At 42.1% G+C, this 22,879-nt stretch overlaps 3 protein-coding genes across 7 annotated transcripts; 2 read left to right on the top strand and 1 right to left on the bottom strand.

Moving 5' to 3' along the window:
• Positions 1–185: 185 nt before the first annotated feature.
• On the bottom strand, positions 186–3,002 carry hddc3 (HD domain containing 3). Its single transcript, XM_085408218.1, has 4 exons — positions 2,870–3,002; positions 930–985; positions 602–842; positions 186–411 (listed from the first exon to the last, which is right to left on the bottom strand). The coding sequence occupies exons 1-4, from the start codon at positions 2,979–2,981 to the stop codon at positions 281–283; spliced, it is 540 nt and encodes a 179-aa protein (XP_085264344.1). The 5' UTR covers positions 2,982–3,002; the 3' UTR covers positions 186–280.
• On the top strand, positions 2,870–12,812 carry vps33b (VPS33B late endosome and lysosome associated). 2 transcript variants are annotated; one of them, XM_085408157.1, is made up of 24 exons: positions 2,870–3,005; positions 3,432–3,571; positions 4,282–4,362; positions 4,475–4,536; positions 4,622–4,671; positions 4,782–4,849; positions 4,940–4,985; positions 5,065–5,159; positions 5,778–5,882; positions 6,001–6,091; positions 6,166–6,243; positions 6,431–6,504; positions 6,588–6,674; positions 7,256–7,346; positions 7,426–7,500; positions 8,774–8,838; positions 8,913–8,967; positions 9,045–9,091; positions 11,079–11,211; positions 11,328–11,401; positions 11,930–12,031; positions 12,128–12,203; positions 12,318–12,437; positions 12,576–12,812. In XM_085408157.1, exons 2-24 carry the CDS (start codon positions 3,476–3,478, stop codon positions 12,653–12,655), a joined length of 1,851 nt encoding a protein of 616 aa, XP_085264283.1. In that variant the 5' UTR covers positions 2,870–3,005; positions 3,432–3,475; the 3' UTR covers positions 12,656–12,812. The 2 variants fall into 2 exon arrangements, with proteins under 2 accessions (XP_085264283.1, XP_085264292.1); XM_085408166.1 differs by lacking the exon at positions 2,870–3,005 and adding an exon at positions 3,018–3,144.
• A 142-nt stretch (positions 12,813–12,954) lies between these two features.
• Positions 12,955–22,612, top strand: prc1b (protein regulator of cytokinesis 1b). Of its 4 annotated transcripts, none has more exons than XM_085408205.1 (15): positions 12,955–13,205; positions 13,430–13,562; positions 15,581–15,703; positions 15,960–16,193; positions 16,395–16,565; positions 16,654–16,803; positions 16,913–17,060; positions 17,138–17,274; positions 18,908–19,003; positions 19,091–19,237; positions 19,319–19,432; positions 19,524–19,637; positions 20,107–20,212; positions 20,420–20,454; positions 21,369–22,612. In XM_085408205.1, the coding sequence occupies exons 1-14, from the start codon at positions 13,195–13,197 to the stop codon at positions 20,437–20,439; spliced, it is 1,704 nt and encodes a 567-aa protein (XP_085264331.1). In that variant the 5' UTR covers positions 12,955–13,194; the 3' UTR covers positions 20,440–20,454; positions 21,369–22,612. The 4 variants fall into 4 exon arrangements, with proteins under 4 accessions (XP_085264331.1, XP_085264306.1, XP_085264323.1 ...); XM_085408180.1 differs by having other exon boundaries at positions 20,107–20,289; XM_085408197.1 differs by lacking the exon at positions 20,420–20,454.
• The last annotated feature ends 267 nt before the right edge of the window (positions 22,613–22,879 follow it).

Below are 22,879 nucleotides of genomic sequence, written 5' to 3'. Positions count from 1 at the left end.
TTTTTTTTTTTTTTTTTTTTTTTTTAAAACGCACCATCACAGTCCACAAGCTACAATTACCAAATGGGGAGTAGTATCTTTTACTTTTTTACTATTACTAAACACCACAACATCAGACACTCGGGGATTCAACTAGCCTGCAAAAACATTACAAACAGAACAGAAAACTAAAGGACACTGTAATGTACATGAAATTTGATTTATTTTGAATATTTACAAACAAAAAGCATTTTATTTGCATTCGAAATAGCCCATTCTCCACTGTGTTGTGGCCCTCCTGTCAGAGCTGGACTCCTCTCTCTTTGAAGAGTTCCTCTAGCTTCTTCTCCAGAGCCAAGTTGGTTCCTTTCAGGCAATTCACCACCTCAAAGGCCCACAAGAAATACTCCTGCACTCGCTCAGCTGTCCAACCTGCCAAGCACATTCAGAAACATAACTGAACAACGTTTGTTATGTTGTCTTTTGCACTTCTGCCAAATAAATAAAGTGTTCCAAAGCATTTCATCCTCTTCATTTTTAATTTTAATTTTTTTAATTATTTTTTTTTACACAGCATCCCATTTATTGTAGGAAACAGCACTGTGTCCAGAGACGTACTGACCAACAGGAGTGCAGCGGTTCAGATCCCTCAGGTTGTACAGTTTATCAGCCAGTTTAACCAGCTTGGCCTGTTGGCTGCAGTGAGGTGCGTGTTCCACCTGTAGACGCTTCCTCTCCTGCTTGGGCAGGCTCTTGTCATCCGTCACCTCCTGAACAATGCGAGCCACAGTTACACCAAATTTAGCTTCCAGCTCTGCGGGGGTGGTGTCGGTGTCTTCGACTGTGTCATGAAGCAGGGCGGCCTGCAGGGCAGGAGGAAGCACACAGGATTACTGATGCGAGAATGCATGCACGTGACTGTGACTAACAGGTAACAACTGATAACTCACCTGCAAAACCTCGATATCTGTGACGCCCCCTTCGTGGCTGAGGATTCTCGCTACTCCTTAAAAGCACACACAGAGAGCTGTGAGTAAACAAGACTGTAAACAAGAACCTTCACTGTTTCCAGACTGCTAAGAGAAGTCACTTATAGAACAAGAAAACTCATTTATAATCAGACATTTCCTCTCTGAAGAGCTCCTCCAGCACTTTAAGTTTCTACATTCAGTAAAAGGACTAGATGTTACAGTCCCTGATAATGCATTGCTTTAAATGGAGAGAATCTTGAGGGATGGCTGTTATGAGGAAAGCCCAGAAACTTTGCCAGCAGCACACATCGTTATTCCTCAACTTTAGGTCTTTTACCAACGCTAATCTGCCATTTTTAATTCCTTGGTTAGGTTTAGGGATTAGAGATCTGATCTACATTTTCATATTAAAATTTGGGACACATCGTCAGTAGTGGACCTTGGATTCATCGGGTGTTTTGGCCATTATCACTAGACACCCTCATCCAAGGAGGCCCTGCCAGGGTTGATTCAGCCCTGGAGTGTGTCACTGGTTTATGTTAACATTGTTATTTCTCTTCTTCTTTCTTCTGTTTAGGTTTCTATGGTTTATTTTTCTATCTAATCATTGCAACTAAAAACTAATACTTACCTCTTTAGCATTTATGGAGCCTCACTTCTTCAAAGGGATAGAAAAGGTGATAGAGAGAAGTAAGACAAAAGGGACAAGACAGGAGTGAGCAGAGAGGAGAGCCGGAAGGGGGGGGCGCCTGATCTGGCTTCCCACACCTCCCCGCCGGATCGGGCTGTACACTCTACCTCCCCACTATAACATAGCTCATAGGTCTCATTTGTAAGTAGGAAAATAAAACTCAAACAGAACAAGCAGACGAACCATCAGAAACTTCCTTTACACACAGGGACACAAGGAGGGAGCTTAATCACTGGCTGCCCATCTATGGTGCTCCTTGCTAACACCACGATAAACAAATCCACTGAACTGTCGTTTCAAAAGATATTTTGAAACAATCACTAGCTCCTCTTTTGCATAATAAAGCAGAATGTCTGAAGAAATGTAAAAATACGAATTTGGGGGGAAAAGGTAAAAAAAATAAATAAAAGCAAAGACAATATAATAAAAATCGATACATGGAAATTAGATTTGAGGGAAAATAATTTATGTTTTTCAGTATTATTTTTGGTGCGTTCCTTTATCCTTTCAAAGTTTGTCCCTTTAAGTCCCCCACAGCTCTAGTGGTCTGGAGCCCTGACAGGAAAAGCACTGCCAAGTGCTATCATTAGCTCAGCAAAGAAAAACGGAGCAGTGAGTAGTGGAGGAGATATTAGGTTCGTTGCAATCTGCGGCATTACCACTAGATGCCGCTAAATCCCCCGCACACAAAAAGCCATTAGTTTTGTACCCCTGAACAAAAAAACAGATCAATCGACCTCCACCTCCCTGTGAGACTATACACTATACAAATTTAAAGTCGAAAAATAACGTATCGCTATTACACGGCAGGGTATTATCACTAGAATCAAATAAAATAAAGGTAAATAAAGGTTTTGCAGAAACGATGTTTCTGCAAAACTATTTGTTGCCATAAAATGGTAAACATATAATGTTAGTGATATAGCTGTAGTAGGCGAGTAAACCCTGATAACTTGACTGGTTAGTTCTAATATACCGCTCCTTTCGGCGACTCCCTTGTTGACAAGGTGTCGCCGCAGCAGATACTGTTATATAATGTCCACTATGAACATAATTAAGTTTGATAACTGGGTTTTAATTCAATCTCCTCCTTCCACGGCTTCCGGTATCGTATCAGTTAAACATCAGGAAACTTTTTTTTCTTTTTCTTTTAAAGATAAGAGTGAGAAACTTCACGGGTTTACGTACAGGCAGTGAATGCATCATACTACCGTAAAAACACACCTACCTATAGGGTGATTTATATACGGCGTTCCCTCTGGATCTTTACGTCGCTGGTTGCGGTGTTTCTCTGCGGCAAATTGAACAGTTTCTAACAACAAAGCTGCGTCTGAGTTCATGGTGTAAAAATCACGTCCTGTCAGGTCAGTGACAAAAAAACCGCGTTATTAGGTTATTTAATTTTCAACGTCTTTCGAGCAAGTGTAGCGGTCCGTTGGTATTATGATCCGGGGGGAAACAACTGTTCGTGGGATCATTCCACTTATTTAGCTACGGAAGCAGGTAGCTGCTAACTTAAGATAAAGCGTTATGTTTCAAAAGACATAAACGGTCAAATTTCTGGCATTAATTTTATATTTCGAGGGAGAATTTTACAAAGTACTGTCAGCGTATTCGATTATATCAGCATTTATATGATGAATGTGTTTTTAGCTTTGAAGCTAAGCCAGCAGGGAGGATAATCACAGCACAGATCTCTGTCTTATATGTTTCTGCTGGTTTTTGTATCTCCATTATTAAACATTATATTTGTATATGAGTTATTTATTTATTTTCTTTGTTTATGCCAGTCGTGGATGCCTGAGTGTTGTCCGGTCTCCGTCGTGTGTCCAGCATGGCTCACAGTGCCAGGAGAGACTCCCCGGAGCTCCCCGACTTCTCCATCCTCAAGAGGCTGGCCAGAGATCAGCTCATCTACCTGCTGGAACAGGTAGGAGCACGTCACAGCTCCTGCCGAAGACATACACATCAGTAATATGACTGGCATGTATAGCATGGATATGGCACTGTTCTTCTTTTTTTGTTTTTTTATTATTATACTTTATCATTTGACTGCACACCCATTCACGACACGTCACCACAGACTCATCAAACATCCTGAGCAGCGTCCGGTAGATGTTGAAGGACCTCAGTGATGTCAGAAAATAGAGACTGCTTTGGCCTTCTATGTTTTTAATGAAGTCTACTGTATTTCTTGTTTGTTTTATAGAATTATAAATTGTGTTTATGGAGATAACAACAAGCAGTTTCACTGGCAGTGGCTTTTAAAAGTGCCCACCAGCTAATGGAGTGAATTCTGCTGCAGAATCATGTCTATTTCTAAGGTTGCAGCGATTCACTTGAGATTTTATGTTGAGAAATATTCCTATGTGCTGAACTATACTGTCTTAACATGAAAATTGTCCCCACCAAACTACAGTTTACTTTTGCCTTAGGACTCAGTTTTACAGTTTAATTTCATTTAATTAGGCAAAAATGAACATTGTCAGAATCAGTGGAGAAAGTGTAGAAGCTGTGTGCAGACTAAGCCATGCACGCATTAGTTTGTGATGTACTTCCAACTCGGTGAAGACAAAACAAGCGATGCTTTTTGTGTTGTGAAGAGCAGATTGTCCTACAAGCCGTTCTCTTGTGTCACAGCTGCCCGGGAAGAAGGACCTGTTCATTGAGGCAGACTTGATGAGCCCGCTGGATCGTATTGCAAATGTATCAACACTAAAGGTGAACTGCATCAGCTGCTGCTCTCCTGCCTGTTCTGATCTCTTCAGGATTACTGCACTTTCAGCAGGTCTTTAAAAGCTTTTTGTCCCCCCCCCCCCCCATTTTCTTTCAGCAACATGAAGTGGACAAACTCTACAAAGTGGAACACAAACCTGTTATCAGCACCTCAGATCAGTGAGCCTGCACCTTCATACCTTACAGAATTGTACCCACACACCTGACGCGCCCACCTGACAATGTGGCGTTGCTCTTTTTCCAGGCTCTGTTTCCTGATCCGTCCAAGAATACAAACTGTGAAATGGATATGTGGTAAACGGAGATTCTTTTTATTTATCTCTTGTCTTGATGGTTTTATTATAAAGTCTTTTGGGTAAAATGGATGAAACTGAAGCAAAGTGACATCTGCATTTTTGTTGCAGATGTAGTGAACACAGACAAGGTACCTGGAAAATCCCGAAGATACAAGATCATCTTTACCCCTCAGAAGGTATTTCTCTTTCTTGTCTTGTGTCCGTGCTGTACTTGTAATGCTTCGAGTGCTTGATACTGACCTGCTGACCCTTCTTTGTGTTACCAGTTCTATGCGTGTGAGGCCGTGCTGGAGGAGCAGGGGATCTTTGGCGGTAGGCATCTTTCTCTTTTTGCAGGAATGACGAGTGTGAGTGAGGAGAAGTGTAAAAGCTGTTTTTGCCTTTCCTGTAGATGTGTCCATAGACGAGTGGCCTTTCTACCTGCTTCCTCTTGATGATGACATCATCAGTCTGGAGCTGCCAGAATTCTTTCAAGACAACTTCCTGGTTAGTAGAGGCCAATTCCTTGTCTAAATCCTTTTCTAGTCAGTGTTTTAGTCATCATTTGTTAATGTGAAGAGGTTCTGCAGCAGTACACAGACTAATGAGTGAACACGAGCAGCTAATGAGCTAGCTGTTTCCCCTAAATGATGAAAAGAAAAGAAAAGAAAAGAAATATTGGCCTCACATGCTCGTTGGATGCATGCATGACTTGTTGCTCTGCATCAGTGTTTGATTCAGTTTTAGACGTTTGAATAAAACGTTATAGACGCAGTCTGAAATCTGAAGTTCGTTGTGTTTTTACTGTTCCACGTGGTTTACAGACACCTTGACATCCAAACATGTTTTTGTGAGAAACACAGAGCTGCTCGTACCGTTGTCCAGATGTGTCACAGTTTTTGTCCTCGAGCTTTAGTTTTGAGTTTTCGTCGTTTCTTTCCTTAATTTCCTAATTTCTGAAGCCAACCGCACAAAGGAAGTCTGGGCATTGTAGTGTTACTAATGTGTTAATAATCATAGTGAAACAAATCATCACATTTGAGCTGTTCATTGCTGAATTTATAAGCCCGTAGTTGAATCAGAAGTGTAACTACAAAATCTCTGATGCATCCTGTATTTTTCCAGGCTGGAGACCAGCGCTGGGTGAGGACCGCCGGCAGTGCTCTCCACCTCCTGTACTCCCTGTACGGCCCATTCTCAAAGGTCTACGGGATTGGGCGCTGCTCAAAGGTGCTGTAAGATTAGAGACCAGAAGCTAGTCTGATACAAACTAGTTTAACTTTTTCACGTCCAGTTTGTCCGTCACCTGCTTTGGTCTGTTGCTGATGGTAATTCTGTGTGATCCCAGATGGCGTACGAGTCGTGGAGGGAGCAGGTTGAAGAGGGAGAACAAAAAGCTCGTCAGGCTGAAATTGGGAATGTTTTCCTTATTGACAGAGGTGAGGAGGCGCAGTGATCTCAGAGGACGATGGGCCGTGCCGTTCCCGTTCTAATGTCGTCGTTATCATTGCAGATGTGGACTTTGTTACTCCTCTGTGCTCACAAGTTGTCTACGAAGGACTTGTTGATGACATCTTTAGAATCAAATGTGGTAGGTGTCAGTAAATCGAATCCACTCACACGTTCACTTTATGCCTGGAAGAAACACGTCACCTCTGACCTCTTGAGCAGAGCATTTCGCCCTCACATTCTTAGCTCTTTTGAAGCCACGCTGCTGGTTGTGGTGTTTCTTTTAAAAAATATCCATATGTTGTGTGATCATTCCAACTGTTGTGCAGGATGTGTGGAGTTTGGACCTGATGTTACCGCCTCTGACAAAAGTGTGAAAGTGATGCTGAACTCTCACGATAAGGTAAGGCTCGTCTTAGTCTGCGGTCGGCTGCACTTTGCTAATTGTCGTGATTCTAATAGAAAAGTGTGTCTAATGTTTTGTAGGTGTTCAGTGAAATCAGAAATGAGCATTTCTCCAACGTCTTTGGTTTTCTCAGTCAGAAAGCCAGGAATCTGCAGACTGCATATGACGTGAGTGAATGTTGATACTGCTTAGCAATCATTGCACCCGTGGCTCGATTTGAAGAGTCTTTGTACGGCACAACCTTGAAAAATGGCATTTATATTTGCACTGGTGGGTTACGTGTTTATTACCTCGTGGTCGTGTTTTATGTGCGATGCCAGCCAATAGAAACTAATAAAATGCTCCTGCGTCTGCGCTCTCTGTTTAGGTCAGCAAACATTTTTGTCCCTCTAGTTTTTCCTCTTTCTCTGTACATTCCAGTAGTTTCAGTGATCTCGCTCCAGGAATTTGCTGGGGTGACGTTTGTGAGTCTTTATCTTGACACTTTGATGCTATAATTGTTATTGTCTCAAAAACTACAACAAAAAAGTATCTGGAAATTGTCCGGATGATCTGATGGTGCTGAACCCCTCGCAGTAGTGTTGGGCTGCGTTGATGCGATGTGTAGTTACATTTAGTTACATAGTTACATAGTGTCAGGTTACCCTGCAGTGTTTCAGTGGGGTAATTATGACGTAGCTGAAGCATTAGTGACCAGTAAGGATAACAGCTAACACCTTTTTTCTGGTTTTCTTTAATAACTCTACAGAAACGTCGGGGCATGGACATAAAGCAGATGAAGACGTTTGTGTCAGAGGAGCTGAAAGGGTTGAAGCAGGAACATCGACTGCTGAGCCTGCGTGAGTGTTACAGTATCCTACCGCTGACTCCGAGCCATATCTGCACGGCTGCGTTGCTGAAGAGCATTTTCTCTTCCAGACATTGGTGCCAGCGAGTCGATAATGAAGAAGAAAACAAAGCAGGACTTTCAGGAGCTGCTGAAGACAGAACACTGTAAGAATCCTCCACTCTGCTCTTTGTTCCAATCACGTTTCATTTAACCTCCTAAGACCCTAACTCTTCCACAGCAGCATTTTTAATTTCTCTTTGATATTTGGGCATATTGGGACCCGATGAATGTAAAAACAAAGAATTACCAGATATTTTCTTTACCTGATTTTTGTTTCTAAGAAAAATGAGAGCCACATATGAGGATATTCATTTCGATCGAACACTAGCAGTATAATGTCCTCATAAGTGGATATCACTTTTGTAGTGCAAAATTGTCTATTTTGGTCTAAATAACCCAAAATGTGATGCCCACACATGTGGACGCCAGGTCCTAGGAGGTTAAGGGACTTTAACGCCTTAAAGCACAAAACAAGCTCCATGTTTGTTGGTTTCATACGTGTGTGCAAGAACATGAAAGCTCTCCAAAGACTTTGCTGACCGATGAGTCTCATGTTTTCAGTACTTTAAATGAACTAGAGATGATCCCATTTGAGAAGGGTGTAACTTGGGTTATCTTTTTTTATTACTACAATTTACAGATGCCCCCTAAATGCATCACAAGCAGGCAGTCATAAACCCAGCAAAGGTCACTGAAGCAGCAACATTATCTCCCTGGGTTACGACGGGGACTGGTGACGATGTGATGCCTAAAACTGCTGCATTGTTTTCTGTGTGCCCTGTTTCCAAGACTGGGAGAAGAACAGTAAGATCAGTGTTAAGAGTGGGATTATAAGCAGTGACAGTTTAGACTTGGACCATAGTTAAGTTAGGTTTATGGTAGTTTTTAGCACTTAAATGTGAGGCTTGAGAATGCCATACAACCATAAATCTATTTCCTTAAACACTTATCCAGTTTAGGGCCACAGGAGGGCGGAGCCTATCCTGTCACAGGGCAAGAGGGAGAGCACACTCCCTGGACAGATTCCTAGTCCAGTGCAGGGCCTACCACACAGACAGACAACCATTAATACTCACAGTCACACCTGTGGCCACGTCTCTGTGAGCTGCCAGAATAACCTAAGAGAACAAACTCCACATAGAAACTTTTACTGTGAGACAACAGTGCCTGGCTTGAAGTGCACTGATGTGGAATAAAGTCCTGCAGAGATGGGTAAACAAACACACCTGTGTTCCTGTGTGTGCTCCTGTCTCCATGCTGCACGTTAAGTGGTTCAGTTCATTTTGTGTGTGTCCGCTACTAAAAGTTGTCAAAGATAATAGTTTGTAGTGTTTTAACCCCAGGAGCAGCAAATCTTGTTTCCTTGTGCTTTCCCAGTGTTACTGGAAGGATTTGAAATCCGTGAATGCATTTCTTACATAGAGGAGCACATCAACAGACAGGTGAGTGTTCTTAAAAGAGTTCAGCAATAAGCGCACTGCCAAAAAGTCTGAATGACTCTTTTTCTCCTTTCTAGGTGTCCATGATAGAAAGTCTGCGGCTGCTTTGTCTGCTGTCTATCACAGAAAACGGTGAATCATCCTTCACTGATTCGTCACAGACTGTTGTCTTTCCTGTTTACAACTATTGTGATGCTGTTTTCCTGCAGGACTGCTGCCAAAAGACTACCGCTCATTGAAAGCACAGTATTTGCAGGTGAGGTACAACAAATCTCTCAGAGTATTTTTGTTGTGGGAGACAGAGATGGGCAGTACACGTTACAAGTAACGCGTTACTGTAATCCGATTACTTTTTTCAAGTAACGAGTAAAGTAAGGGATTCCTATTGCAAAAATGGTAATTAGATTACTGTTACTTTCCCGTAGGAACGCTGCGTTACTAAAACCGTGATTTTTTTAAATTTTTTTTTTTGCGAGAATGTCTCATGACAGTGACGTAAGCGAGTGTGACGTTCGTGGTAACAGCTGTGTGCAGATCAACAATGGATCATATATCGAGTGTGGGAGAGAGTATGAGCGTGCAGCGTTTAAAGTGTGGAAGTACTGACCTTACTTTGAGTTTGATTCCATAAAAAGTGACAAAAACATTAGTGTCCGTTGTGCGTGGGAAGAAAACTTCTTTTTACAGCGAAAAAACCCTAAACGTCCGAGCAAGCACCGAGTAGCTGCCACGTAATGGGAAATTCACAGAGAAACTCGCGGATTCTTCCACTGACCGCTGCTGAAAATAGAGCAACAGGACCGCTGAGTCTTTGATTTTATTTATTTTCTGCTGTGTTTTACTTGCATCTATTTGAAGGAGTGAGTGTAAACACAAAAAATATTTTATTTTATGTGCTGGAATGTGCAGAAAATACATTTAAATGTTAAACAAATTTCTTCCAGTCAGAGAATGCTGCATATAATTAAATTTTTGCTTGATGCATAAAGTTAAAAGATTAAAACTAATAAAACAAGTTTTAAAAAGAGACTTTTCCATTTGATTACATTTTATATGATAGATTATGTAGAAAAAGTAGAATTGGGCTGAAAGATCTATCACTTTATCACCTATTCAGGTTGTAAATCGTGTTTTTAAAAAGTAACTAAGTAACTAATTTGAAAATAAGTAATCAGTAAAGTAACAGGATTACCTTGGGGGGAAGTAATCAGTAGTTAGTTACTGATCACTTTTTTCAAGTAATTTGACCAACACTGGTGGTAGAAGTACAAAAGCTTTTAGTGTCAGCATTTTTGTACCTTTGCTTGAAATGGTATTTTCTGCTGTTTATTTTTATTTATTTTTTAATGCTATTTTCTGTTCATGTTTGCTCAAAAAAGATTCAAGTATACAAACAGCATGTAGGCTGATACTGGCCGTAAGGGATTTGTGCCAGAAAACACTCCTATCTGTCATTTTTGGAGCTCTTGGTGAATAAAAGTCCAATCTGTTTGTTGGAAGACCAGAGCGCCGAGGAGAAACCCGTCTGAGACGGAGAAAATCAGGCTGACAGCAGAACTTCTCACAAAGCAGCTGCACAGTTATAACACAGTTTCTACATTTGCCTGTTAAATAGCAAACACACACACACTTCTTTCTTTGCTTTGTGTGTGTTTTGTGCAGCTCAAATATGCCTGTAACCATCTCAGTCACCCTGTAATGTCTTCAAACAAAACAACCTTCACATTTCATCAAATGCAGCATTGTGTCAATGATTGTCTTGGAAAGAGCGGCTGCTTTCTCAAATGATGTTTGTATCTTTGTAACCTGAGATGACAATGAAATGTATTTTTTAAACAAAGACTCGGGACTTGTAGGCTCACAAATATCTGATTGTAAAAGAATCTGAGTTCAGCTTAAATCATCACTAAATTTTTCATTTATTCGTTGTGAGCTTTCACTTAATTTAACAGTCTGGCCCCGTGGGGAAAATAATAATACAGCCTATCCCTACACTGGAGCATGAAATGTAAATCAGTCTGTAGCTGAACAAAGATCATTTCCTCCTCTTAGAGTAATGCTTTGGAGAACGTGCAGCGTCCAGCTGTTTGGGGACATCACAGGCTTTTGTCACAGATCTGATCAGGCAGCCTGTAGTGGCAGATTGCTCTTTGCTGCCAGCCTTGGCTTGTTAAGTGTGTGCTCATTTTGATAAAGAGCCATGGGTCCAATGCCTGACATTTTTCTCTGTCTGACCTCATCAGAGCTATGGAGTGGATCACCTGCTCACATTTTCCAACCTGAGGCAGCTTGGGCTGCTGGTCGAGCAACAGCCGGGAGAGACGCTCACTGTAATGGAGAGCAAAGTGGGCAAACTGGTTAATGATAAAACTGCAGGTGACAGTGGCTTCTCAGCGCAGTTTTAGCCTTCTCCACTTACAGGAAACCCTGCATTGCTCTGTGCATCAAGACACACGTGCTGTTTGACTTTTCTTCTTCTTCTTTGTTTCCAGGAAAACTGACAGATGCCTTTTCCTCTCTGGCAAAGAAGAGCAATTTCAGAGCCTTGAGCAGAAAACTTAACTTGGTAAATTATTGTTTAGGTGAACATCTTTGGTTAGTTGTATTTGTGGACTCTACAAGAACAACTTTGTATGGTTCACGGTTCAAAATAAACCTTATCTATGGTGTACTGAGCCTTGGTGAAGCACTGTGTTCATCCTGCTTGGAAAAAAGGCTTTTAAAAAAATCTCCTCTCCTTGTAAAACATCCCTCTCTTTAATCTTTTTTCTGATTGGTTGGCCCAAACAGAGAAACGAGTTTTAAGTTGGGATGACCATATTAGCAGTGTCCTCTCAGTGACATCAGACAGAGCCACAAGTAAAAAAAAAATCACTGTTTACTTCTTTCACATAGGCTGACCTCATGGTTTGACACTTTTAACGAGCATCTGCAATCATAACACTATATATGACACAAAACAGTAACATATATTCTCTTTAATTAACTTTATTTAGTTTAAAAAAAAATACAGCACATACTTTTCCTAAAGGCATTTTGTTTTTCATTTCTGATTGTGTCAAATGGTAACGTGCTCATCATATTTTGCATCAAGGTGCCAAAGACGGATGAAGAATATGACCTGCGTGTCCCTCGAGACATGGCTTATATCTTCAGTGGTGCCTACATCCCTCTGAGCTGCAAACTCATCGAACAAGTAAGTCAACCAGGACACATTCAGTCTGTGGATATGATGGGGGGGCAGCCATGGTAACTTTAAAATAAAATTCTATTCCCGGTATGTATTGCATAGGTGCTGGAGCGAGACGGTTGGACGGGGCTTGAAGAAGTCACCAGGCTGCTAAATGGTCATGAATTTGCAGTTACAGGTTAGTTCAATGGCAGGTATAATGGATCCGTTTGAGGCTAATGCTAAAACAGAAAAGGAGACTGTTGTAACAGACGTCTAACAGATTTGATCACTGTTCTCCTTCTCTGATCAGGGAGCAGCGGAGTGGATTCAAGGGGAAAGAACGACACTCAGCGTATCATACTGGTCATGTTTCTTGGTGGATGCACCTACTCTGAGATTTCGGCCCTTCGGTTCCTCGGCAGAGAGAAAGGTAAACATTGTGATGGGGTGTAGGGCCACTTAAGCAAAAATAAAAAATGTGAAAAACATCTTCTGAAATGGGAGATGTATTTTTTATTGTATTGTTGAAAAGCAGAAAATAACAACCGTTTCTATTTTTTTCTCTCAGGTTATAAATTCATTGTGGTTACAACTGCAATTACAAACAGTTCCAGACTCCTGGAGGCTTTGCTGGACAACCACGTATGAAGCCTGGCAGCACTTCATTATGGACAGAACTGCTGAGGAGCCGCTATGCATTCCTCCAACACTGGCATTAAAGATAAAGAAATGCTTCATTCTGGTCTGTTTCTGGTGACGCGAGAACTGTAAAGATGTGTAAAGTGAATAAACGTTTCTTAACATCTTCGTTGGTTTCTATGTAGTCGCGTTTACCGGCTGCCCGGCTCTGCTGTGAGTTCATCAGTTTAAAATTAACTGCAGTTTCTTCTGTTCTACTACGTGACGTCAGCGCACCGCCCGTGCGATCGTTGCGTTTGTTTTCTTGACGACGTGCAGTTCATTGCATGCAATGGGTAGAAGAAACCCTGGCGGCCCGATGTGGTGTAACAAAACGAGCGCACTGGCAGCACGGGCCAATCGGAGAGCGGGACGCTGCGAGTCGCGTATTTTGAACTGTGTACAAACGGACTGGGCGCAGGAGAGAAGCGGCCGTCTGAGGCTTGACTTTTCCACAGGTGTTTTAAACGGTTTTTACCTGTAATTATAACGGGCTCTGGAATTTAACGATGAGGAAAAGGTATGTTTAAGTCTCTTTGTTTCTCGCAGTGGAGTCAGTGTTTGTAAACTATATATTGGGCTCTTAGCAGCTTACTGTTAGCTAATGTCAAAGGCAGTTCGTAATTGATGTGTGCGTGTTCCACAAAAATCCTGTTGTTGTTATAATGTTACGAACGGCTGGATTATCGATAGCTTGTGAATCCTGTATTAATAAACGACGGTGTCTCCTGCGTTTGTTTTTAGCGAGGTACTCGCAGCGGAGGCTGTGTCGTGCCTGAATAAAGCGCTGTGCCACCTGAAGGACATTTGGGAGGAGATCGGCATCCCGGAGGACCAGAGACTACAGAGAACTAATGTAGTCAAAAGTCACATAAAGGTGAGACCATTTCACATGTAACAGTATGTGTAACCTCTGATCACTGCTGATGTGTCAGTGACTCAAATGCACCTGCTGGATTGTGACCGGGTTTAAGTTTTAGGCTAGTGGTGTTTCACGGAGTCTGGGTCCTATCATGGTGTAGGATGGTGCAGGGTGCTTTGGGTGAGTGTAAATCTGAATGACAGCAATAAAGAAGGATGGGATTGATGCTTGCATTCATTATGAGCGAAACGAGACTGGAGACATTCAAAGAATCCGGAAAATCTGCAATAGCAAAGGTAGTGGGAGAAGGTAAACTTCCCGGGGGAGGGGCTTTTTAAAGCCTTGTGTTTGGGCAAAGTCATCACACCTGTGAGCAGTTTGTCATCAGATTGTAGTTTTTCTGTTCGAATTATCTGTTGTTTACATGCTGCTCAGTTTGATCTTCGGTGGATAAAAACGGTCACACTTAATGAATCATCCATTTGCAGAACAGAATTTCGAATCGAATTTCCCAGAGGAACCCACCCGAGGGATTAATAAAGTTCTATCTAAAGAAGAGTGCAACATGAGACCTCTTAAGAAACATGAGTGCATTCCTTTAAAATAAATGTAAATTGTGTGTTTGTTTGTTTGTTTTTTTGTTTTTTTAAACACTTCGTGAACTCTGTAGACGTTACGTGTGCATCACTGTGGCAAAAAGAAAAACCTGTCTCTTACATCTTTGTGGAACAGCTGTGCTCTTTGTCAATGACAAGTTCTCTGTGATGTTCACCCTTTGCTATCTCATGCTCTTTTTTTGACTTGCTGACATCAGGGGAGTTTGGACAACCCTAATTTAGACAACGCTTCAAAATATCTGCCTGAACAAGTACTCAGAAATATTTCAATATGACTGTAGAGTGGCAAGGCTTGTTACTAAGAGATCTTTGGCAGTGGAAAATATTTACAGCTCTGATGATATTAATACCTCAGCCGGTCGCAGCAGATGGCTTTTACACTGCAGCTGCAGCCACTAGAGCGCAGGGCGCATCACCTCTGCCTGTTCGGTCAGCAACATCAGTTTGTTGCTGATCTGACTACAAAGTAAAGCGTCTCCTTCATTATGCTGTGGTAACATTTAATGTTTCACTGTTATGTGTGCAGCACTAACCTTAGAAATAAACAGCAGCACTGAGAGTTTATTTCACTGCTCTGTGTGCTGCATCGTCAGGTTGCTGCAGCATCCATTGCTTGATCTTTTGCAACACTTACATTTTACTGTTTATTTTTTTCAGATTCTTTATAGAAGATCATTTTGTCATCATCTGATTGGAGTAGACATGCAGCTCATTTTGTGTGGGAGAGGAGTCATGTGACCCATGAAACACAACATTTTATGAGTTTGTTCAGAGTTGAAAGCTCCGCTTCGGAAAGGAAGCTGATAGCCACTGTAGTGATGCCTATTATAGTCTAAAAACTACAATGGAGTTAAAGTTATCTGCAGATCAGATGCATCTGGAAGTAAATATATTTCTGTGCTATTGACATGAAGTTTTCACCAGAAGTCAGTAACAACCTGTCCAATCCACACATGCAAAGAATTCAAAGCCAAGGAAAGTCATGACACCAGCAGAAGTGCATCAGGACTGAAAGCAATTTTTGCCACTCAGTGCAAATTAATATCAGCTGATTCAGTCCCAACTAGAATTGGTGATTGTTCAAAATTTATTTTATCCCCCTTATTTCAGTAGAAACATCAGAACTAATATCTAAACAGATACCATAGTTTGGGTAAGTTGTTGCTATCCTAATGTGCATTTTAAAACGAAGAACTGTGCTAGCTCTTTGGTTTACCTTTACAAGGAGCAGTATGCTAACCACCAAAGTCTTTGTTGCCGATTATATCTGGATTTCATGAACTGAAATGGAAATTGAAATGACTGTTTCCTAAATAATTACAGGAAGCGTGATTATTTAGGTGCGTGATCAGCTGTTGAAGAGAATTTTGATATTTACACTAAACTCCTGTTTGATTTGCTGTGTTTCTCCAACAGAATTTATTAGACATGATGATTCAAGAAGAGGAATCTCTGAAAAAGAGGCTCATCCTTAGCCTTCAGACATGCAAAACAGAAATGGAGAAACTCTGCTTGGAGCTTCAGCTGCCCGTGTTCGAGGTAACAGCGCGTTTCCATCTCAACGTGTTTAACTGGAAACTGAATCAAACATTTAATTACACGTCATCGAGCATCTTCCTTGGCAAATGACTGATTATATCATTGATATTCAACAAGCCTAACCTGCTTCCTCCTTTTGCTGTAAAACCATTTCTAACTTCATGCCTGTAGTTACCAGCTGATGTCTTTAATGACAATTTAGTGACTTTAAAAAAAAAACAAAACTTTTTGCTGTTAAATTTGTTTGCATATTAAGGAAGAGGCTGGCATCAGCATGCTCCAGCAAGAGAAGAACATCCGCACACAGGTGGAGGCCCTGATAAAGGAGAAGGCTCAGCGGATGCAGCAGCTGAAGGCTCTGCTGGAGCAGGACCAGGACCTGTGCGACGTCCTGTGCTCCGTGCCGTACGACATCGCTCCCGACTCCGTCCCCTCACTGGAAACACTGGACAACTTCCACCAGCACATCGCCAACCAGAACGAAGAGAGGGTAGGACCTCATAGTTCAAACCACACCTCTAACAGAACATTAATGTGGCTGCATGAAGAGAAACTGTGGGATGAACACTGCTACAAGCAGGAGAGATGTCACTGGACAGGCTGAGATCAGTCTGGGTGCAGCACTGTTTGATGAGCAGGTTTTGTTTCTTCCTCTTTGTTACGTCACATTTTGACTGCTTCATGTTTCCAGGTGAAGCGACACGCTGAGTTCACGGAGCTCAAAAAGCAGATCATTTTATACATGGAGGAGCTGGACCGTGTCCCCGAAACCAGCTTTGAGAAGGACGTGGTCTGTGAGGATGAGGACTCTTTTTGCCTCTCTAGAGACAACATTACATCACTCAAACTGCTTCTTTGCCAGGTGAGCAGAATCTTTTTCTTTTTTTGCATAAATCGTCATTTCAGCCCAACCTGTTGAGTTGCTAACTGATGCTGTGTTGATCTTGCAGCTTGAGGAACACAAGGCAGAGAACGAGGCCATGTGTGAGAGTCACAGAGAGAAGATCCAGCAGCTGTGGGACAGACTGCAGGTTCCACAGGAGGAAAGGGAGGCTTTCAGCCAACACATGGTCACGTCCAAGAAGAGGAATTTGGACGCGGTGAGAAGATGCTGCAGATTATTTTTCCTGTTCTTTGTGGACAGCTGTGAGTTCCAGTTCTGTGGCTGCTGTTTTTCCGTGTTGTTTGATCTTTATTTGTCCTCCTCAGTTACAAACAGAAGTCCAGCGTCTCGAGGAGCTCAAACTGCAGAACATCCGCAATGTCATAGATGCCATCCGCTCTGAGATCGCTGTCTTCTGGGAGAAGTGCTTCCTCAGCACAGACCAGCGGCAGGCTTTCACACCATATTTTAGTGGTGGGTTTTCTTGTTTGTCACACATTCTTTTCGCCTTTTGTTCAGTTTTTTAAACTGAAGCTGACTGATTGTTTTAGAGGACTTTACTGAAGATCTGTTAAGTCTGCACGATGCTGAGATCCAGCGCTTGAAGCAGCATTATGAGGATCACAAAGAGCTTTTTGAAGGGGTTCAGCAGTGGGAGCAAAGCTGGAGACTCTTCCTGGAGCTGGAGGTGAGTTTGACAGGAAGCTACGTCCATGTATAACACTGACACAAAATTAGGTTGTTTTATGTCTACTGAAACATTTGAATTATAGTTAGATCATGGACACGATGTGTAGACTCAGCTTTCATTCTAGAGTCTCTGACGTGTTTAGGAGCTGAAGCTCCTCCACGTTTTTTTTTTTTTTTTTTTAAAGGGACCATGGGCAGGTGTGTGCGATTCCTCCGTTATATCATTATTAATTAAGCAGATAAAAAGCCTGCAGTTTGAGGTGCGGTGCTTGCATTTGGAAGATTTTGCTGTAAACAGACCACATTGGTCAAAGGAGCGCTCCATGCAGGTGAAACGATCCATCCTTAAGCTGTGAAGAAAAAAAACATCCATCCAAGAAATTACTGCAATATTAGGAGCGGCAAAATCTACAGTTTGGTGCAAGAAAGAAAGAAAGCTGTGGGGAACTCAGCAACACAAAGACCTGGATGTCCACAGACATCAATGTGATCGCAGAATCATTTCCATGGTGATGAGAAATTCTTCACAAAGTGAATAACACTCTCCAGGAGGAAGGTAGGAGGTAGGCTTATCAGTATCCAAGTCTACCATAAAGGAGAAGACTGCATGAAAGTAAATGCAGAGGGTTCATTGCAAGGTGCAAAAAAGAAGTCATCTCAAAAAGCCAGCACAGATCTGGACAAACAGATGAAACCGACATCAACCTCTACCTGAATGGAAGGTGTGGAACAGCTGATGATCCAAAGCACACCACATCATCGGTGACACACGGCGTCATGGACTGAAGCACAGGGACACAGGAGCAGCTGAATGAACTCTGAGGTGTTCAGAGACTGTCTGCTCAAATCCAGCTAAATGCAGTCAGATTGATTAGCCGGTGTTTCATAATACAGATGGACCACAAGCCAGAACATACAGCCAAAGCAAGCCAGCAGTTTATTAATGCAAAGAAGAGGAATATTCTTTATTGGCCAAGTAAGTCAGCTGCTCTTAACCCAACTGAGCGTTTTACTTGTTGAAGACTAAACTTCACAAACAAACAGGAAGTGAAACGCGCTGCAGCAAAGGCCTGGCAGAGCTTTAAAAAGGAGGAAACCAGCATCTGGGGATGTTCAAGACTTCAGGCTGTCAAAGCCAGCAAACAGTTTACAAGCAACTATTAGTTTGTCCAATGACCTTTGAGCCCCTGAAATGAAGGGGTTGTGTTAAAATGCTTTATTTGGTCACATTTTTATCCAGTCTTTTTGTTCAACCCACTGAATTTAAGCTGAAAGTCTGCACTTGATCTGCATCTGAGTCGTTTCATTTAAAATTCACTGTGGTGATGTACAGAACCAACATTAGAAACAAGTTGTCTCAAAATATTTATGGACCTCTGTATGTGCTGTGACTGGTCTTAAATCTCACTCAGATAATTGTTTTTAATTATAAATCTGTTATACAGATTATGAACATGTGTGGCAGGAAAAGTTCATACAAATAAAACATGAATATCCATGTTTCATCACTTTAAATGAACATTTCTGAATTCATTTGGAAACATTTGTCACTCCCTTAATGAACATGTTCTATTTGGTAATGCTGCTTCCAGGTCCATCTCCATTTCTTTCACTTTCTTTCTTTTCTTCAGAAAAAAGCAACAGATCCATCGAGGTTCACTAACAGAGGAGGAAATCTTCTCAAAGAGGAGAAACAGAGATCTGACCTGCTTAAAAGCCTGCCAAAGGTAAAGAGCAAAGCCACCTCTTTCCTGAGCTGATAATATCCTGTAGCATTAATCGCGTGTGTGTGCGCGCGTCTTTCCTTTTTAAAGATTGAAAAGAGATTAAAAGCCCAGATCGACACGTGGGAACAGGAGCAGGGTCGAGACTTTCAAGTAAACGGCCAGAAGTTTCTGCAGTACGTGGAGGAGCAGTGGGAGCTGCACCGAATAGAGAAGGAGAAGGAGAAGCTGGAGAGGGTAAGAGTGTGTTTGTATTAAAAGCTTACCCACGGTGTTTGCTAAGGGTGCTGATGATTTGTCTTTCCACAATCTCTGCAGCACATTAAGAAAAGCAAACAAACGGAGGAGGACATGTTGTATGGAACCGCAGTACGAACCCCAACCAAGCGCAGGTTCCTGGGCACCGCCACCCCAAATAAATCACAAAAGATGGTAAATGTCAGCTTGTAGTCAGGGTTTTGATTCTTGCTGTAATTAAGCCGCCGTCTCTGCAGTACTGACCCTGCTTCGTCTCTCTTATCAGGGTAATGCGACCTCCAGCATCTCTAGTGGCACCTCTAACAGCACAATGCGCTCTGTCTATGGTGGGACTGTCTGCCGCTCGCCGGCGCCGCGCCCTCCCCTCTCAGCAAACAAGGTTGGCTTGATTTTTGGGAAACTTGTTCACATCGAAAGCATGCTCACTGATATTTGAGCCTCGGACGTAAAATATGTTCGATGTTTTTCCTGGTTTGTCTTTGGAGTCAGTTAAACACAAAGTGGTCAAATTGATCCATCAGCTCGATATAGACACCAATTGCCTAACTTATTATAACCTGTCTATTTTACTGCTTCATGCTAAAATGTACCATAGTTGCATCGTGTTGTGCGACTGTTATATTTTACTTATCAGCAGAGCATGCCTATAAATGCTTCAGGACGTTTACACGTGTTGTCTTATTCTTCGTCTCAGTGGTGCAGAAACCTTTCATGATTTAAAAATATTCTGTTTGAATGAATTAAAGTACAAACAGTGTATTTATCAGTGCTTTGGGGAATTGAGTGAGTTGGTGTAAAGAAGCAACAACTCTGTATTTCTCTGATGTGACTCTGTCCTCCTCCATCAGACCCTGGCAGTGCGGACACCGGGGGGCTGTAAACCCCCCCACCCGAGACTGCAGGGATGCAACAAAGAGAATGAGGCCCAGCTGAAGGGCAGCAGCCCTCTGAGGGGTGCGTTGCTGACTCCTGCTAGTCCACAGCGTAACTTCAGCATAGCCTCTGTTGCCAGCACATATTCAGAGTTTGTGGTAATTTAACACTTTTGTCTCTGCATGTCTTTATTATTTTGGTCCCTCTGTTTCTGTGCAATAACATTTTAAGGCATAAAGTCAAGGATGAAGTACACGATAATGCTTATGCTGTACATTTGTATTTTAGAGGGACTTGGTCAGCACTGAATCTATTCAATCAAGGTGTGTTTAAAGTCCTGAAACTTTGCATAATCCTAACTAATTGCCTTAATCTGCTCTAACTGCATGCTTCAAACCAAAGACAGAAATCACCTTAAAGATAAAATTAGCAATTAACTTTCTTAAACGTGATGGCACAGATTTATGGGTAGCATAGATTAACAGTGGGTTACTCAGACACTGTGTTAATTTACTAATCATTGATATAGTGGATGTGAATCAAGGCTTCTGAGCCCTCTGTATCAGGTTTCTTTGCGCTGCATGTCATAGACTGGGAACCTCCTTAGTGTGGAGCTGTGGGGTCTACATTAGTGACTGTGAGCGCAGGAGCTCCCGTCCATCTCCTGTTCAACTTTTCTGCTTATCGGATCAGAAGAGATTTGGCTCGAAGGAGCTGAAACACATTGTCCAACTGAGGGGCTCCACGAAGAGCAGTGTGACGTGAATAAAGATTTATTTTAGACTGTAAATAATCCAAAGCTGTTTTGAGTTTACTTTATTTCATCAAGTCTTCACTGTGACAGCACAAGCAAACTAAACAAATCCACAATCATGACCCTGTCCACAGAGGAAGCACGTACATGTGAGAGCAGCTAGCTGAGCTCATACTAACAGCTAAACGAGGCTCTCTTTGGGCTTCTGTGATTGGCTTTTGCTGCCATCGTCACTGAAGGTTCTCCAAAATGTCACCATTAACCGTTGTTGGGTGTGCCGACATGTCAGCGACGGCTAATGCAAGTTCAGTGTTTAGACACCTTTATTCATCTGCACTGCTGTTGCTGCTAGCACTACTTAGATGAGCAGCACTTTAATATCTGTGTGATTGTCTGATTTACACTAACAGTGTGTGTCTTGTCTTCTCCAACGGCCCGCACACGTATGTGACGTCACGCTCACGCCTGCTCGTTTTTCCACAGCGAGACCTGTCCAAGGCCTCTGACGCCAAGATCCAGCACGGCATCCTGAACTCCACCACCACCAACCTTTGACCTCTCCGCTCTGATTGGTTAAAGTTGAGGTCTCGTTCAACAAGTGTCACTACCTTTCACAGCGCTCTGCTTGTCCATGTAAATGAAGGCATTAATATATTATGTGTTAAATGTTTGAGAGCAAAGGCCTGAGGAAGCTTTTTGATGTTTGCCTGTCACTGAGAACAGTCAAACCAACACTACTTTGGCTGTATAATTTTACAGTTATTCTAATAGTATTGTCCATATCTTATACTGCACATTGTTGTTTTTTAGAGGAAAAAGTTGAATAAGAAGTTTAGCTTTATAAAGTTATGCAATCTGGAGCTGCAGGCCATATATGTATGACTGTATTGCACTTTGTTTAGAAAATATATTGCTGCGATTAGTGTAATTTCACACAGACTCACACTGTTCCCTCGGTCTTTTTTTTTTTTTTTCCTTTTCCTAAATGTTTCTGTATATGTCTCTATGCTGTTTGTGTTTTTTAAGCTAATTCATAAAGATTTCAGGCTGTCAGGACTTTAAAGCCCCTTTTTGGACATGAAAAGGTTTCAGTGACACATTTTTCATGGCTTCATTCAGACAAACCCTCTATAGCAGGGGTGGGCAACTCCAGGCTTCGAGGGCCGGTGTCCCTGCAGGTTTTAGATGTGTCCTTGAACCAACACAGCTGATTTAAATGGCTAAATTAGCTCCTGCAGTTCTCCAGAGGCCTGGTAACGAGCTAATCATGTGATTCAGGTGTGTTGACCCAAGGTGAGATCTAAAACCTGCAAGACACCGGCCCTCAAGGCCTGGAATTGCCCACCCCTGCTCTATAGTAACAGCTGTGTTACACCATGTTTGCCTACATGCGTGACACCGTCACGTCTCTGGTGACGTGCAACTGAACTTTTGAATGTTTGGTTTTCTCCACTATTCTCATTAACAGAGCAAACTAAGGATTAGCACGTGTGCAGGCGTAAGTCTTTGTGCGCTTCAGTTTCAGGCTTGTGTCACGTTCAGATCTGCACATATGGGTCTATCCTGGTAAAGTTGCCGTGATGACTCCTGCTGAAAAATGCTGCCATCAGATTATGAGAAAAGGAATGAGTGTCTGAGAGGGGCTTTAGGTTACATGTTTGAAATCACAGAAACGTCATATCACGGCTGATTTTGGAAGCAAGAAAAATAAATGAATACATTTTTCACTCAAAGACTCTTGTATCTGAGTAGATGGAGGAAAGACAACAAAGAAACTGGTTGGGGAAAAAAAGGCTGCCCTCTAACATTTTGTGGAGCCCATTTGGAGATTATTTTTAAAAACATATCAAGACACACAAACCCCAAAGTTTTCAGAGGGTTCTCACAGGTTTAGCCAGTGTGTAGCACAAACATGTTTGACATCAGAGGCTCTGGTTGGGTCGTATGGAACGCCAGGACTGACATAATGAATTCATTAAACACACCATTAAATA

The sequence above is a fragment of the Rhamphochromis longiceps genome, linkage group LG1, assembly GCF_057381845.1.
Source record: "Rhamphochromis longiceps isolate RC_006_pf linkage group LG1, R_longiceps_female_GT1.1, whole genome shotgun sequence".
Classification (NCBI taxonomy): domain Eukaryota; kingdom Metazoa; phylum Chordata; class Actinopteri; order Cichliformes; family Cichlidae; genus Rhamphochromis; species Rhamphochromis longiceps.
The sequence above is the reverse complement of the archived record's forward strand: the minus strand, read 5'-3'. Positions and strand labels throughout refer to the sequence as shown.

Coding starts and splice junctions, on each gene's coding strand:
- prc1b (XM_085408180.1), top strand. Junction 15,704..15,959: donor TTCAGCTGCCCGTGTTCGAG/GTAACAGCGCGT, acceptor TTGCATATTAAG/GAAGAGGCTGGCATCAGCAT. Junction 20,455..21,368: donor ACTGAATCTATTCAATCAAG/GTGTGTTTAAAG, acceptor GTTTTTCCACAG/CGAGACCTGTCCAAGGCCTC.
- vps33b (XM_085408157.1), top strand. CDS start 3,476: ATGGCTCACAGTGCCAGGAGAGACTCCCCGGAGCTCCCCGACTTCTCC. Junction 11,212..11,327: donor GGTTAATGATAAAACTGCAG/GTGACAGTGGCT, acceptor CTTTGTTTCCAG/GAAAACTGACAGATGCCTTT. Junction 12,204..12,317: donor TCATGAATTTGCAGTTACAG/GTTAGTTCAATG, acceptor TTCTCTGATCAG/GGAGCAGCGGAGTGGATTCA.
- hddc3 (XM_085408218.1), bottom strand. CDS start 2,981: ATGAACTCAGACGCAGCTTTGTTGTTAGAAACTGTTCAATTTGCCGCA. Junction 843..929: donor CAGATATCGAGGTTTTGCAG/GTGAGTTATCAG, acceptor CCTGCCCTGCAG/GCCGCCCTGCTTCATGACAC. Junction 412..601: donor GAACCGCTGCACTCCTGTTG/GTCAGTACGTCT, acceptor TGTGCTTGGCAG/GTTGGACAGCTGAGCGAGTG.